Source organism: Montipora capricornis, chromosome 10, assembly GCF_036669925.1.
Source record: "Montipora capricornis isolate CH-2021 chromosome 10, ASM3666992v2, whole genome shotgun sequence".
Classification (NCBI taxonomy): Eukaryota; Metazoa; Cnidaria; class Anthozoa; order Scleractinia; family Acroporidae; genus Montipora; species Montipora capricornis.
In genome coordinates this window covers 70,905,174-70,917,673 of record NC_090892.1, presented here as the reverse complement: position 1 = coordinate 70,917,673, position 12,500 = coordinate 70,905,174, and the positions used below count along the sequence as shown (strand labels likewise).

Sequence of the window (12,500 nt, the reverse complement as noted above, 5' to 3'; positions counted from 1 at the left end):
TTATTTAAGTAAATAAATTTCCTACAATACTACTGTATGGCATCTCCCTACTTGGGTTTGTCAGATTCAAGACAAAATAATGTATAACTACTTAGATAAGCGAATTAGTGAAGTGATAAATCCGTAAAGAAAATTTCCAAAATACAAAATGAAAAATTAAATTACCTGAAGCCCTCTGCAGACTGATCTAACGTTCCCTTTCTCTCATTTCCTACTCAGTACAATCATCGCAAACCAATTATTTTCAGACAAAATACGAATTAAAAAACTTTGGGTTTTTGCACCTGATTAAAAATCCGCGTCGCACATGATAAAAAAAAGGGAAATGGGTAAGTGATGCAAACGTGAAGTTAATGCTTTGTTTTGAAGCATGCTAACAATATTATAATTAAACATGCTCGTGTTGCAAAAAGATGCATACAAAAAGAATTCTTGCAATTTTGAGCCAAAAAGGTCTACGCTGCATGTATTTAAACGTGTTCGCCTGAAACCCTTGATTTTCGATGATGAAATGTGCACGGTTTAGGTAAAAGTAATATCGACTGAAGCGTCCCTGAGAAATTCGATTTGTTCCAATAACTGAAAATGTTGTAGCAGAGAAGAAAGAAAATTACTGTAAAATAAAAGTAACTGTGTGCATCATTAACTCGATTAAAGTTCAATGTGAATTCGCATGTGATCTCACATATAAAATCACAGTTCAGTGTTCTTTGAAATCCTCACTCCTATTTGTCTGCTGGATCTACTTTTGCAATCTTAGCTTTAACTTTAATATTATTCGTCTCCAGACCTGGTATTTGACCCCGCGTATCAAACTCGATATTCACTCTAGGTTGGAATATCAGACAATGCGTGGAACCGCCAAAGTGAAACATACCGAGCTGGTCACCTTTCTTCACTTTATCCCCTTCTTTGACAGTGATTTCGTTAGAAGACACTTCTGACATTCCGATTGATACGAAACACATCAAGCCAATATCAGGATTGTCAGCTTGAATGTAGATAATTCCTCGGGCGGCTACCTGGGCCAGGTATCCCTGTGACATGTTGGGTGATGCAGGGTCGTCCTGGATGTTATGGGTTGCGGAGTAATACGAACCATCCACAAGTTGTGTTTTGTAAATGGTACCCGTCACCGGACTGTGCCATCGGTGATAACTGGTGGCGCTAAGAAACGCTTGGTAGACGGTTCCACCATGAAATTTCTTGGCCAGGTCATCCATGTTCAGGATGAAATCCAAGGAGTATCGTTGGTGCTTTATCCAAAAGTAATCCCTCTTTTTCACGGCTGTGAATATCTTGTATGGCGCCGATTCGCAGGCATTCGCAACAACAGAATCATCGTTTGGACATTCTACTGGACGAATTCCAGGGCGAAACTCTCTGGTGAAAAAATCATCCCATGATTTAAAACCATGATATTGTGCGTCTGGATTGCATTTGAACTCTTTATCAAAGTTCGGCATTGCTTCCATTGCATCTTGACCAAACCAACCATGACGAGGATCCTTATTCAAAACGTAGCAAGAAGCTGGACTAGACAGAAATGATCCCCAGTAATTGAGAATTCTTTTGAACAACCTGTTGACTTTGTCGTTCAGGAAAGCAGCAAATCCAGCGGTCGTTGCCATCGGCCAGTTCAAGATCGCATTGATCGGGAAACCAACCAAACCAGTTTTGTTGAACTTGGGGGCGGTTGTCATGATGTAGTCGATTATAAGAATCATCAGCTGCCAGCACGGGATTTTTATTCCTTCTGAGCTATCTGGGAGGTGATACTGCTGCCAGAACATTTGATGGAAGAACATGTTGATTTCGGGGTCGGAGAGAATAGCATCCATCAAATCCTGAACCGGTTTATGAAGCTTGAGGTCTGCAGCTCTACCGCTGGTGACTGAAGCAGATCGAAGCCCGCCCATGGCTTTTTCTTCATCATCGTCTGGAGGATGAAGAGCGTACATCAAGTTCAACTTATCGATGTGTTTTTCTCTGACTTCTTTGATCACGTTGGCTAACCATACGTCAAGAACTTTCTTGTCGGAAGGAAGCCATTGACCAACACGATAAGGTCTGACAGGTTTGGAGCTCATGATTGTGTTGCGTGTGGTTCGCTGCTCGTTTTCCTGTTAAATGATATACTACTGCCTACCAAGTGTGTTTATGTATGCACAATATTGACGCTGCAATGCATGTACGTGCAACTATTTTTGTTTTGTGATAGAGAAGCCTTTGTTCGATATATATTTGTTTTGTCTGATATTTGATAACAGTGCAATTGTAAATATTTATGCATGCGCAATTCACACTGTGATACAAGAAGCCTTTGTTCGACATAAACTTGTTTTGCCTGTTATTTGTTAAGGGCTAACTTTAACCCTAATCAGTTAGTTTCAACTTTATTGAACTTTGCAAAATTCATTAATAATTCATACGAGTTATGACCAATCAATAGGCAGTATTTGAGTCACGTGTGCACCTTTGTAAACCCCAATACATCAACTGTTTCAAAGCACGGGATTGAATGGCATTTACTACCGGAACACCGGTACCCTAAAAGTAACCCAAAACCCTCAATTTGGCTAACTCTACTCCTGGCTAGGCTCGCCATTGTAAACGCCCATAGTTTATCTACTACTTATTTACTACCAAAAGAAAGAAAAAATTAATAATGGTCGCTTCCCGCAAATAGCGTCGGCCTGTCGCGTCGCGAAGCGACAGAAAAAAAGGGAAGGTTGTTATTACAACTTTTCAAGTTTGAACAAGAGCATGGCGGCCATTTTGGAATAAGGTGTATATTATACCACGTTTTACTAGTAGTCTCTTGAGAGCCGATGGAATGAACATTCCTTTGTCTCGTAACTTTCCGCAAGTTTAACTGCCCTTACGTATGTAAATTAGAACAGGGAACGTATGATCAGGTCGGTTTTCCATATTTGGGAATCACATGGCAACCCAGTCTCCGTGCTCTAGCAGGAGGTAACACTACGAAAGCCCTCAGCAATGTGTTAACATATTTACAAGTCAAAGAGTCGATTATTTGTGGAATTTGCTTGGCTGCCGTATCTCCAACCATATAGCTTTTTTCATCGTTTAATCTCCAGCAAGAAAGTAAGGATGAATCACCTTGTGATAAGTTAGGCGCCAGTTGGGGCTACTCGTTCAGAAACTTGGTCGCCCGCGCTCGCAAGTAAGGTGCCCCAGGCGACCGGGCGACCGTTAGGCAGCAACCTTGAATTGTCGCTTGCAGAACGTTTGAAAAGAATACGTCGACACTTAATGACTCTGGTTCTTAACTAAACTATTGTTAAGGCAGGAGACTAACAAGCTGCTCTATAATCGTTTGATAATCGTTTGATGGGCGAAATAGGCCCTCATTTAAATCAGTCAAATTATGAATCAATGAATAAGGATAATCAGTGGTGTACAGTTAGCAAAAAGGCAAATTCTCAACGACTTGTATGTATGTATAATAATCCACACAATGTGAATTGCACGTCTGATTAAAAGCGAATGACGATTTGGTGGCGAAAGGTTACCGCCAGAACTGAGATAATTCTCATGGTATCTACAAATAACTCGATGTCAAAGTACGCTAGGTCAGAAAGCACAATTTAAGACAACGATCTTTATTTCCAAGCAGCACGCAAGCTTTGACAGTGGATACTACAAAGTTTTACTCATGTAGAAATACGTCCGCCCTTTTCACAAAACAATCACCAAGATTTTATTCTTCAGAATCACAGTAACACACCCACATCAGACTCAACAGAAGACAAAACCTTTTGTCTTCTCTGTATTTGTCTTAGACTTCTTTGATCACGTTGGCTAACCATTTGTCAAGAACTTTCTTGTCGGAAGGAACCCATTGACCAACACGATAAGGTCTGACCGGTTTGGAGCTCATGATTTTGTTGCGTGTGGTTCGCTGCTCGTTTTGCTGTTAAATGATATGCTCCAGCCTACCAAGTGTGTCTACGTATGCGCGATATTGACGCTGCAATGGATGTACGTGCAACTCTTTTTGTTTTGTGATACGAGAAGCCTTTGTCCGAGATATTTTTGTTTTGTCTGATATTTGATAACAGTGCAAATGTAATTATTTATGCATGCGCAGTTCACACTGTGATACAAGAAGCCTTTGTTCGACATAAACTTGTTTTGTCTGGTATTAATTCATTAATAATTCATAAGAGTTATGACCAATCAATAGGCAGTATTTGAGTTAAATGTGCACCTCTGTCAACCCCAATACAAATCAACAATTAAAGCACGGGGAGGGATTGAATAGCGTATACTAAAACCAAGAACCCCGGAACACCGGTTCTGGAACTAACCCAAAACCGTCAATTTGGCTAACCCTAGGCCTAGCTAGGTTCGCCATTGTAAACACTAATACGCATGAGCGAAAACAATAGATTTTCCTCATTTGCATCTGATTCGGCACATGAAAAAGTTCCACGTTTGAAACGAGCCTGGGTACTAGAAAGTGGGTGATGGCGCGAGCTGTAAAGCTCGCGCGACTGACGCGCGGCTCTCCCACGCGCAAAGTAAACAAACATGGCTTCCCGACTTTGCAAACTCTTTTTTCGTCAAGATTATGTGGACAAGTCATCTTTTTGAAATGTTTACCTATGGGTAAGAAGACTGAAAATTCTTCGGAGTTCATTTCCCACTGTTCTGAACAACTTATCCGATTCAAACAACCACCGATCGAGGGACACAGCCGTCCTTGGAATCGTGGAAACAAGCAAAAATCGCCAAAGGGGGATTCCCTTATTTGTAGACCAAGTGAAGAGGATACTCCCCCAAACTTTGCCCCTTTTTGCGAGGAGCTTGACGTTGAGCTGTGGACCAAATTCCAACGATTTCTCCGCTCAGGTGAACATTACATCTCATCCAGTGGTACGCGCATGCGAGCACGAAGGACGAGGTAGGGAATTTCGCGCATCTTTGGCGCCGACCATTAACTCTTGAGGGGGTAGGGGGTGGGGGGGAGTGGGGGATGTTAAAAAAAAAAATTCCTGGAAGCGCTTGTTGGAAGAAAAAATTGCATGCATCACAAATGAAATAGAAAAAAAATTCTTGCACTGCTACAAGCAAGAAAAAAAAAATGTTGCAAAGCCATTTCATCATTCCTGGGGGGCTTTACAAAATCCCAGCAAAACTGCAACCATTCCGGATAATCTGTAAGCCAGCGAGCCACTCTGGTTAGCCTATTAAATTAACACATTGATTGGCCTAAATAACACTCTGGTTAGCCTAAACGTCACATTGGTTGGCCTACAGTTAGCTTAGGTAGCTTGCGGTTTGCTCTTTTAATGGGATAAGGGATTTCTTGCTTGCTCGGTTCACATGGCTCCAAGTCATAGGAATCATGCAAGCCATTACGGTTAGCCTAAATTACACATTGGCTAGCCTAGTTAGCACTGCAGTTAGCCTACAGTTCTTTAGGTAGCTTGCGGTTATTGGGATCAGGGATTTCTGGCTTGCTGGCTTGCACTGTATCCAAACTAGTTAGCTTATCACAAGCAGTAATGGAGGTAAATTTTTCTATTTGAAGAATCAAGTTTTATGAGACAAAGAAAAATAATTTGTTCCTTTGTAATCTTTTCAACTGAAGCATTTTCATGTAATTACTTTCTATTGAAATATAAGGTTTTTATTAGAGGTATTTTTCAAGTTAGACCATGATCAACTAACTTTAATTCTGCTTTCACATTTGTTTTGGAGATTTAAATTGTAACTAATGATTCTAGCAGTAATTACCATGCTATGAGCATTTCTGAACTGCTTTTTGCTATTTTTTAGCTATTTTTTTCTAATTAAGAAGCAAAACATTTTCAAATCTACTTGTGGAGCATCACTTTATAACATGAGAATATTGTTATTAGGTAATAATAAATGATTCTAAAGAATGACATTCTGAAAACATGTAGCTATACAAGAATGATTTTGTATAGCTTTCAACATTTTAAGGTTTTGCAGCTCCATTTTAGAACTTACTGCAATAACCACAATGTAAATGTAACTACATACTTAAATGTAAACACGACACTTTTTTGTGGAATAAAAAATTCCTGCAGAGAAATGAGGAGAGAAGGAAATATCCTGCAGAGCATTTAGGAGGGAGAAAGAATATCATGCCTACCAAGATTGCTAGAAGAAAAAAAAACTTGCTGACCAGAAATCATCCCCCCCCCCTCCTCAAGAGTTAAATGGTCGGCCCCTCAGCAAATTCCAATTCTGTGACATATGTTTTGGGATGGAGAAAATGCGAAACTTTCACAAGTAACCCCAATTTTAAAAAGAACCAATTTTGAACATGGCTTTGGATAAAGAAAAAGGCCACAAGTTATTATCGTATTTTTGAGAACGTCAGTTTCAGTTCTTTCAAAGTGTTAGTAATTTTGCGAATAAATCATTGCAACATAGGAGACTCTTGAACATGCAAAACCATGTTATATGGTAGCTGCATTGTTGGAGATGCTCTCAACATTTCCGAATTCTAATTTTGTTGCCAGTCTGAGAAGAGTTTTCTACAAAATTTTTTTACTGGATGTACCTCCCTATCGTTAATAATACCATGACACTGTTTTAGTTCCTTCATCCGGTCAGATTTTAACACTTCCTGTTTCTTACTATTCATTTCGTCATTTAATCCTATAACTGCTATTATTATACATCAGACTCACTATGAAAAATCTGATTGGTCGAGAGCATTCAATCAAATCACAATAGCTAGTGAACTTGACATGATAAATGTAATATCTGCTGCAGATATTACATTTATCATGTCAAGTTCAGCGTCTGCCTGGTTACTAAGCCCCTTGGAGTTTTCTCCTCAGAAACAAAATGGCTGAACGCTTCGCTTCTGTTTCTGAGGACGAATTATGTGAAAAATGTGTAATAAAGCAATTATTGAATTCGGTTTTCGCATGATATCATGAATTATCAAAACCTCGTGTCTGTGTTATCTGCCGAAGCCGAAGGCTGAGGCAGATAACACAGACATCGCTTTTGATAATTCATGATATCATATTGCTCATGCAACCTCATCCAATAATTGTTTATTATATAAAATCAAGGGCATCTAAATATAAAAGCATTGACATCAAACCGTGCAACATCAGTGGTTATTAACGTTACTCTAGACTAAAAAACTTCATCCCTTGCAGACTATGTTACAGTAAAAAAAAAACAGTGGCCACATTGCAGTAAAAATAGACCTCGCATTTCCTTTAGTTTATGTTTCGACCAGTACACCAGTGCTGGAAATAATTTTTCTTTATTCACAGGACATATGTCCTTTCAAATCTTCATTTTGGTCGGACATTTGACAAATTGGACTGGACATAATTTATTGACTGACAACACCTTGAAGAAGATAACTCAAGATGTGCTGGTGAGATGTTCGGTCATCGTGTCCGATCATAATGTGAAATTGGCCGGACATTCTCAAAATTTGGTCGGACAATGTCTGATGACCGACTGTTATTTCCAGCACTGGTACACCATTGTGTCGGCCATGATCAAATGGGCTACCCACAATGCCCTTTCATATTTGAGGAGCAAGGATGGCACAGTCGGTTAGTGCGCGGCCTTGGTGCAAGAGGTCCTAAGTTCAATTCCCGGATTTCGCATCCTTGTTTCGACTCCTTTCCTTTCCGTGTAGCTAAGTAGCTTTAAATACCCGTAAAACAGAGCACTGATGGAGAGTGGGGAGTAAGATGAGCGCACCGTCGACCTCAGGTTTATCAGTAATTAAAAGTTACTGTTACGAGTTATCAACGTCAAATAAGGTCTACTTTACTTTACTTTACTTTACTTTATATTCGGTACTGATTTGTTCCCTCCTCACTTCAACATCAATTCAGTGCTCCTTTAAATTTGTGAACGGCCACTCGTATACCTGTGCCCTGGACACGTTAAATTCTGTGCACAAGTGTACTTAAGTTAATTGCAAGGGACAGCTGTAGTGTCAACTATTACAGTAACTTTGGAATGTGATGGTATTCTTTGACCTGGCCTGTGCTGTTCGAGCTTTACATACTGCCTTCAAGGTGGGGAACATCCAACTTTAGAATGCTATGGAATTCTTTGACCTGGCCTGTGTTCGAGCTTTACAGTGCCTTCAAGGTGGGAAACATCCAATATTTCGACAAAGGAAAGTGTTTCATAAGCTAAAGAATTTTATTGTGTCGTTTCCTACCTTCGGAGTTTGGAAATTTCACTAATTTTCCAGTCAGCGCCAATTGCAAGAGTGAAATACAGCTTTCGAATCCATTGCTATTCCATTTCTCCTCAGACTCCACCAATGCAAGAGCAAGTAAAATTCCTCAAATTACTGCTGAGTTTATTGGTGGTAGAACAAGGGGGCTGATGAGGCCGACTAGGAGATTTGAAGAGTGATTTTGTTGATTATTCACCAGTTGAATCAAACTCACATTATACCGGTATATTGACGATTTCACCACAAACTCCAGCTGAAAACTTCGCACAGACTTTTTAAACATTTTTATGTAATTTTATTATTGTTTTGTGAAAATCAATGTTTTGGGATGTCTAATGCCATTTCCCCACAACTCTTAACTAATTAGCATAAATTATAATATTTTGAATCACATCACAGACACATTCTGTTGCTCATGCATACAGCCAGGATACTTGAACTCGAGTGAGCGGCAGAAATCGAGCCTTAAAGGTTAGATTTTGACAAAGTAATTATTATTACACCCAAACGAATCTGTACTTAAAGTGAACATTTATTCATTCACTTGCATAGCAAGTGTTTTCGTGTCTTGGTCACGAGAAAACTATTTGCCGTGGCATAATATTATAGAAATGTAAGCTAGTACCTATAATAAATTATAAAACACCAAATTAAATCAAAGTAGGTGAAAAGAACAATTAATCTGGGAGAAAAATGGAAAGCAACATCACAAAAATTCTCATTCATGACCCATCCCTCCGAGGAAAAATGGAAAAAATTCAAAATTACATGTTCTTTTACAAAAAGTTGAAAAAGAAGAGTTTTTAACCAATATTTCCACCAAATTTGACTATGCTTCAGACTTTGATGGGCAAAAAATATGCGGATCCACTCGGCTATCGCCTCGTGGATCCCCCTCGTCGATCAGCTACTTTCAGTTGACAATGTTATGACAAAATTCATGATAAATAACAGGACAGACGCATGAAAAACTGACATCAATTCGTTAATTTCAACGCAAAAAAGACAGCCACGAAGTAGTTTATGGCATGTAAAAACATGTTTGAAATTGTTTCCCAGATATTTTTCCCATCTTTTCGAGGAGGTTTTTCTATGAAAAATCATTTCGAACAGTCCATAAAAAGCAATTATGTCTGCACATACAAACCGCGTAAAACCCTTTACTGAGGTGGCCATTTTCTTACATCTTGTGAGGGCTCTGTTGTATATGACCTACTCAAGTTTCCAGGCTGGAACTTATTTTGTTCACTACTGGGGAAAACCAAAAGTAACACTATTTTTTTGTGACACTTTCAAGGCTGCTGCCTAAGAAAATTTTAAAGGGGCCCTCAGAGCTAAATGCTGAGAACTTAGGAGCCCAACATATGAAGTGAAAGGTGTTGCTGTGAAAAATTAAGGTGCCCAGAGCTATTCTTTGGGAGCCCCAGGCTACCAGGCTCCTGTTAGGCAACAGCCTTGACTTTTTGTTTGTTGGGTCCATTCAGCACCCAGATGCCACGCCTAGGCTGGAAACGAGATTGTTCTTACAATAACTTAACCTGGGTTGAGCTTGCGATTCTATTGAAACCCAGTACCTGGTCAGCAATCAACTTAAAAAAAAAAAGAAAGACAGCTGACCTGGATGAGCTCTAAACTTGAGCCTGTGATATGGTTATGTGATACTGGTCACATTGGCATATACTTGGAGGCGAACGGATGGTCGCATGGTGACCAAAGCCTATAATTTTCTCGCAGATGGATTACCATATTTTCTTACCCATGGTGGTCCATGCGTGCTTGCCTTCGGTGTGCAGAGCTCTGCTATTAAGTTTTTAACAGGGAACAGGGCTGTCACTAATTTTTCAAATAGGTGGGTACATGAAAAAAGTAGTGGGGAACTACAACAGTACAATGTTGAAAGCAAAAAAATATCTGAATTAGTTTTATGTTCCTTTACTGTTCCATTCAATTGGCTCTTTTTTTATTTCAGATTGATTTTTTAAATTGAAAAAAGGCTTTGACGGCTCTTTGAATTGTTTTTCTGTGAAAGTAGCTGGGGGCTATTATGCTCCTAGCAGCCAGGTGAAATCCCTGTCCCCTAGCTGGCTCTTAATAACAGCCCTGTTTAACTTTTCACTGCAAGCTTTTTTTGGCCCTAGGTGGAGCATTTAGAGGTACCATCAAGCCAGGATAAAGTATTTGTGTTTTTGCACAGAGGAGCTGTAGTGGGAGGAAAGGAGGTAAACATTGATTCAACACTTTTGCCTGTACTGTCAGACATTGAAAATTCAGTTTGTCATTGACTTTTGATTTGTGTAGCTGTAGCTTTGACTGACCCTTAAATTGGAGCATTGACAGAGGTAGCGGGTGTAGGTGGGTAAAAGGTGCACACTGAGGGCCACAAATTTATTGGTAACTGAAGTTCAGTACTGGCACCTGTTTCTCTTGTAACCCTAACCCTTTACCTAAACCTAACCCTTTACCTATTAAAACACATCGCATCTACATCAGATTCTACATCTACACGTTCCAGCACTCGGCAAAGTCCCTTTCGACTTGCGGCTGTTTCTGCTTAAGTGGCCTCATACATCACAAGCCTTTTTGAGACATCACTGCCAAGCTGGCCACTTTTGCTGGAGAGAACACACTCACAAAGGAGAGCCACAATACCGGGAACTTCATCACCTACTCTTATCGAATTGTGGGTTCTTTAATGTCCCACAGGGAACTTATGAACATGGAAGGTATTTGTGAGGCAGGGCCTATGGACTGTAGTCTTCATCTGAGAAGATTTGAAAGTCTAACCATTACAAAGGCAGCACTTTCTCCTCAGTTATTTTAAGACCCTGAGTTTTGGTCCAGTCAGAGTCAAACTCACGACCTCCCGCGTGGCAGCCTGGTGCTGAACCAACTGAGCCACCAGTGCATGGTGGTGTGTTAACTTGTTTGTAATCATTATGGTAACTTCCAAGTAATCTTTTATGCTCAAAACTCTGAATAATGAAAATTTCCAGATAATCTTGAGCTGGAACACATATTTTTTCTCCTTATTTGCAAATCTGCAATTTTTTTAATTTTGCTTTTCAGGTGATGACCCATGGCCCTCACTTTGTGTTCAGCATTGCAAGCCTGGACAGCTTTGAACAAAAGATGGCAGCTGCTCAGGCTGACCTCCGCATACCCTCCAGTGACTTCATCCCAATTAGATACAGGACCAAGAATGAACTGCTGTATGTGAATAAATTTGTTATTTTGGACAGAAATTTTTGGGATAGTAAACTTGTTGGCCACATTGAGACCTTTCATCCATACTTAACATGGGCTACAATGATGCATTTTTATGCACATTTAGTTGTAATTGTAAAGCCTAGTGACTTTGTGCCTGCAAATATTAAAATATTGTTACGGGTATAGTGGGTTAAGCTGAGTTACTGCAAATTTTGTGTTTTTCGTGACTAAAATGTTAATCCCCCAAGGTGTTATGAGATGTCAACACTCATTAACACCGGTACAGTTTGACGCGGGAATACATCCGGGTATCTACTGTAGGCCATGAAACGCATGAAACGAGCAGAGAAGTTGAAATGGGAAAGTTCTTCCTGGGTGAAAAGTATGAAAAAGACCGGGTCTAAAAAGAAGAAAGACTCCATTGAGGAAACAAAGAAAACTCAGCTCGCTGCTAGCGACAAGGGCTAAGTCTGCAATCACATATAAATAATCTGTGGCTAATGATGCAGTGCTGAATGCCTCTTTAGGGGGCCTTATTACCTTGATTGGTCAGCAGCATCATAGTGGCATGATCGCATTCACACCCACATTGACAAGGTGTGAAAACGTGTAAAATCTTTTCAGCGTGAAAACTCTGGGTTAATTTTCCAGGAATAGCTCCTTTTCAAATGAATTTTATATAGGGTATGTAGTTTTGTTTGATTTTACGAAATTTGGGCAAGATGATTGGTGCACGAAAGTGTGTCAGGCTTTTAAAAAATTTGAAATATTTTTCCTTTCACGGGTGTCTGCATGTCACGAAAAAAAAAAATTCTATTGGTCAACTTCAAAGTTTATTTTCTTGGAAACCAATAGGAAGATCCTTAAAGCACAACACACTTTCAAGTAGCCTATAAAGTGCTGATTGTAATAGTACGTCAGTTTGTTTGGTTGTGTGTGATAATGCAAAGGCGGGTAATTCAGCAAAGTGAACATGTATGGTTTTGTGTTTAAAACTTCGCGCGTGCTAAAGAAAGCCATAACAAACAAAAATGTTCATTTATTCAGATTCTTCATTTTATTA

The 12,500-nt window shown here is 39.6% G+C and overlaps 2 protein-coding genes across 2 annotated transcripts in view; one reads left to right on the top strand and one right to left on the bottom strand.

Annotated features, from left to right (window-relative positions):
• The window catches only part of LOC138021495 (uncharacterized), a 2,928-nt gene extending 272 nt beyond the window's left edge, over positions 1-2,656 (bottom strand). Inside the window, exon 1 of the mRNA XM_068868383.1 lies at positions 1-2,656. This exon is cut by the window's left edge and continues 272 nt beyond it. Within this exon, the coding sequence (XP_068724484.1) occupies positions 726-2,090 (1,365 nt within the window). The 5' untranslated portion in view covers positions 2,091-2,656 and the 3' untranslated portion in view covers positions 1-725.
• The window catches only part of LOC138021494 (mitochondrial inner membrane m-AAA protease component paraplegin-like), a 34,101-nt gene that overhangs the window by 7,390 nt on the left and 14,211 nt on the right, over positions 1-12,500 (top strand). Inside the window, exons 5-6 of the mRNA XM_068868382.1 lie at positions 10,369-10,449; positions 11,297-11,439. Of these exons, the coding sequence (XP_068724483.1) occupies positions 10,369-10,449; positions 11,297-11,439 (224 nt within the window). The remainder of the gene's footprint in view (positions 1-10,368; positions 10,450-11,296; positions 11,440-12,500) is intronic.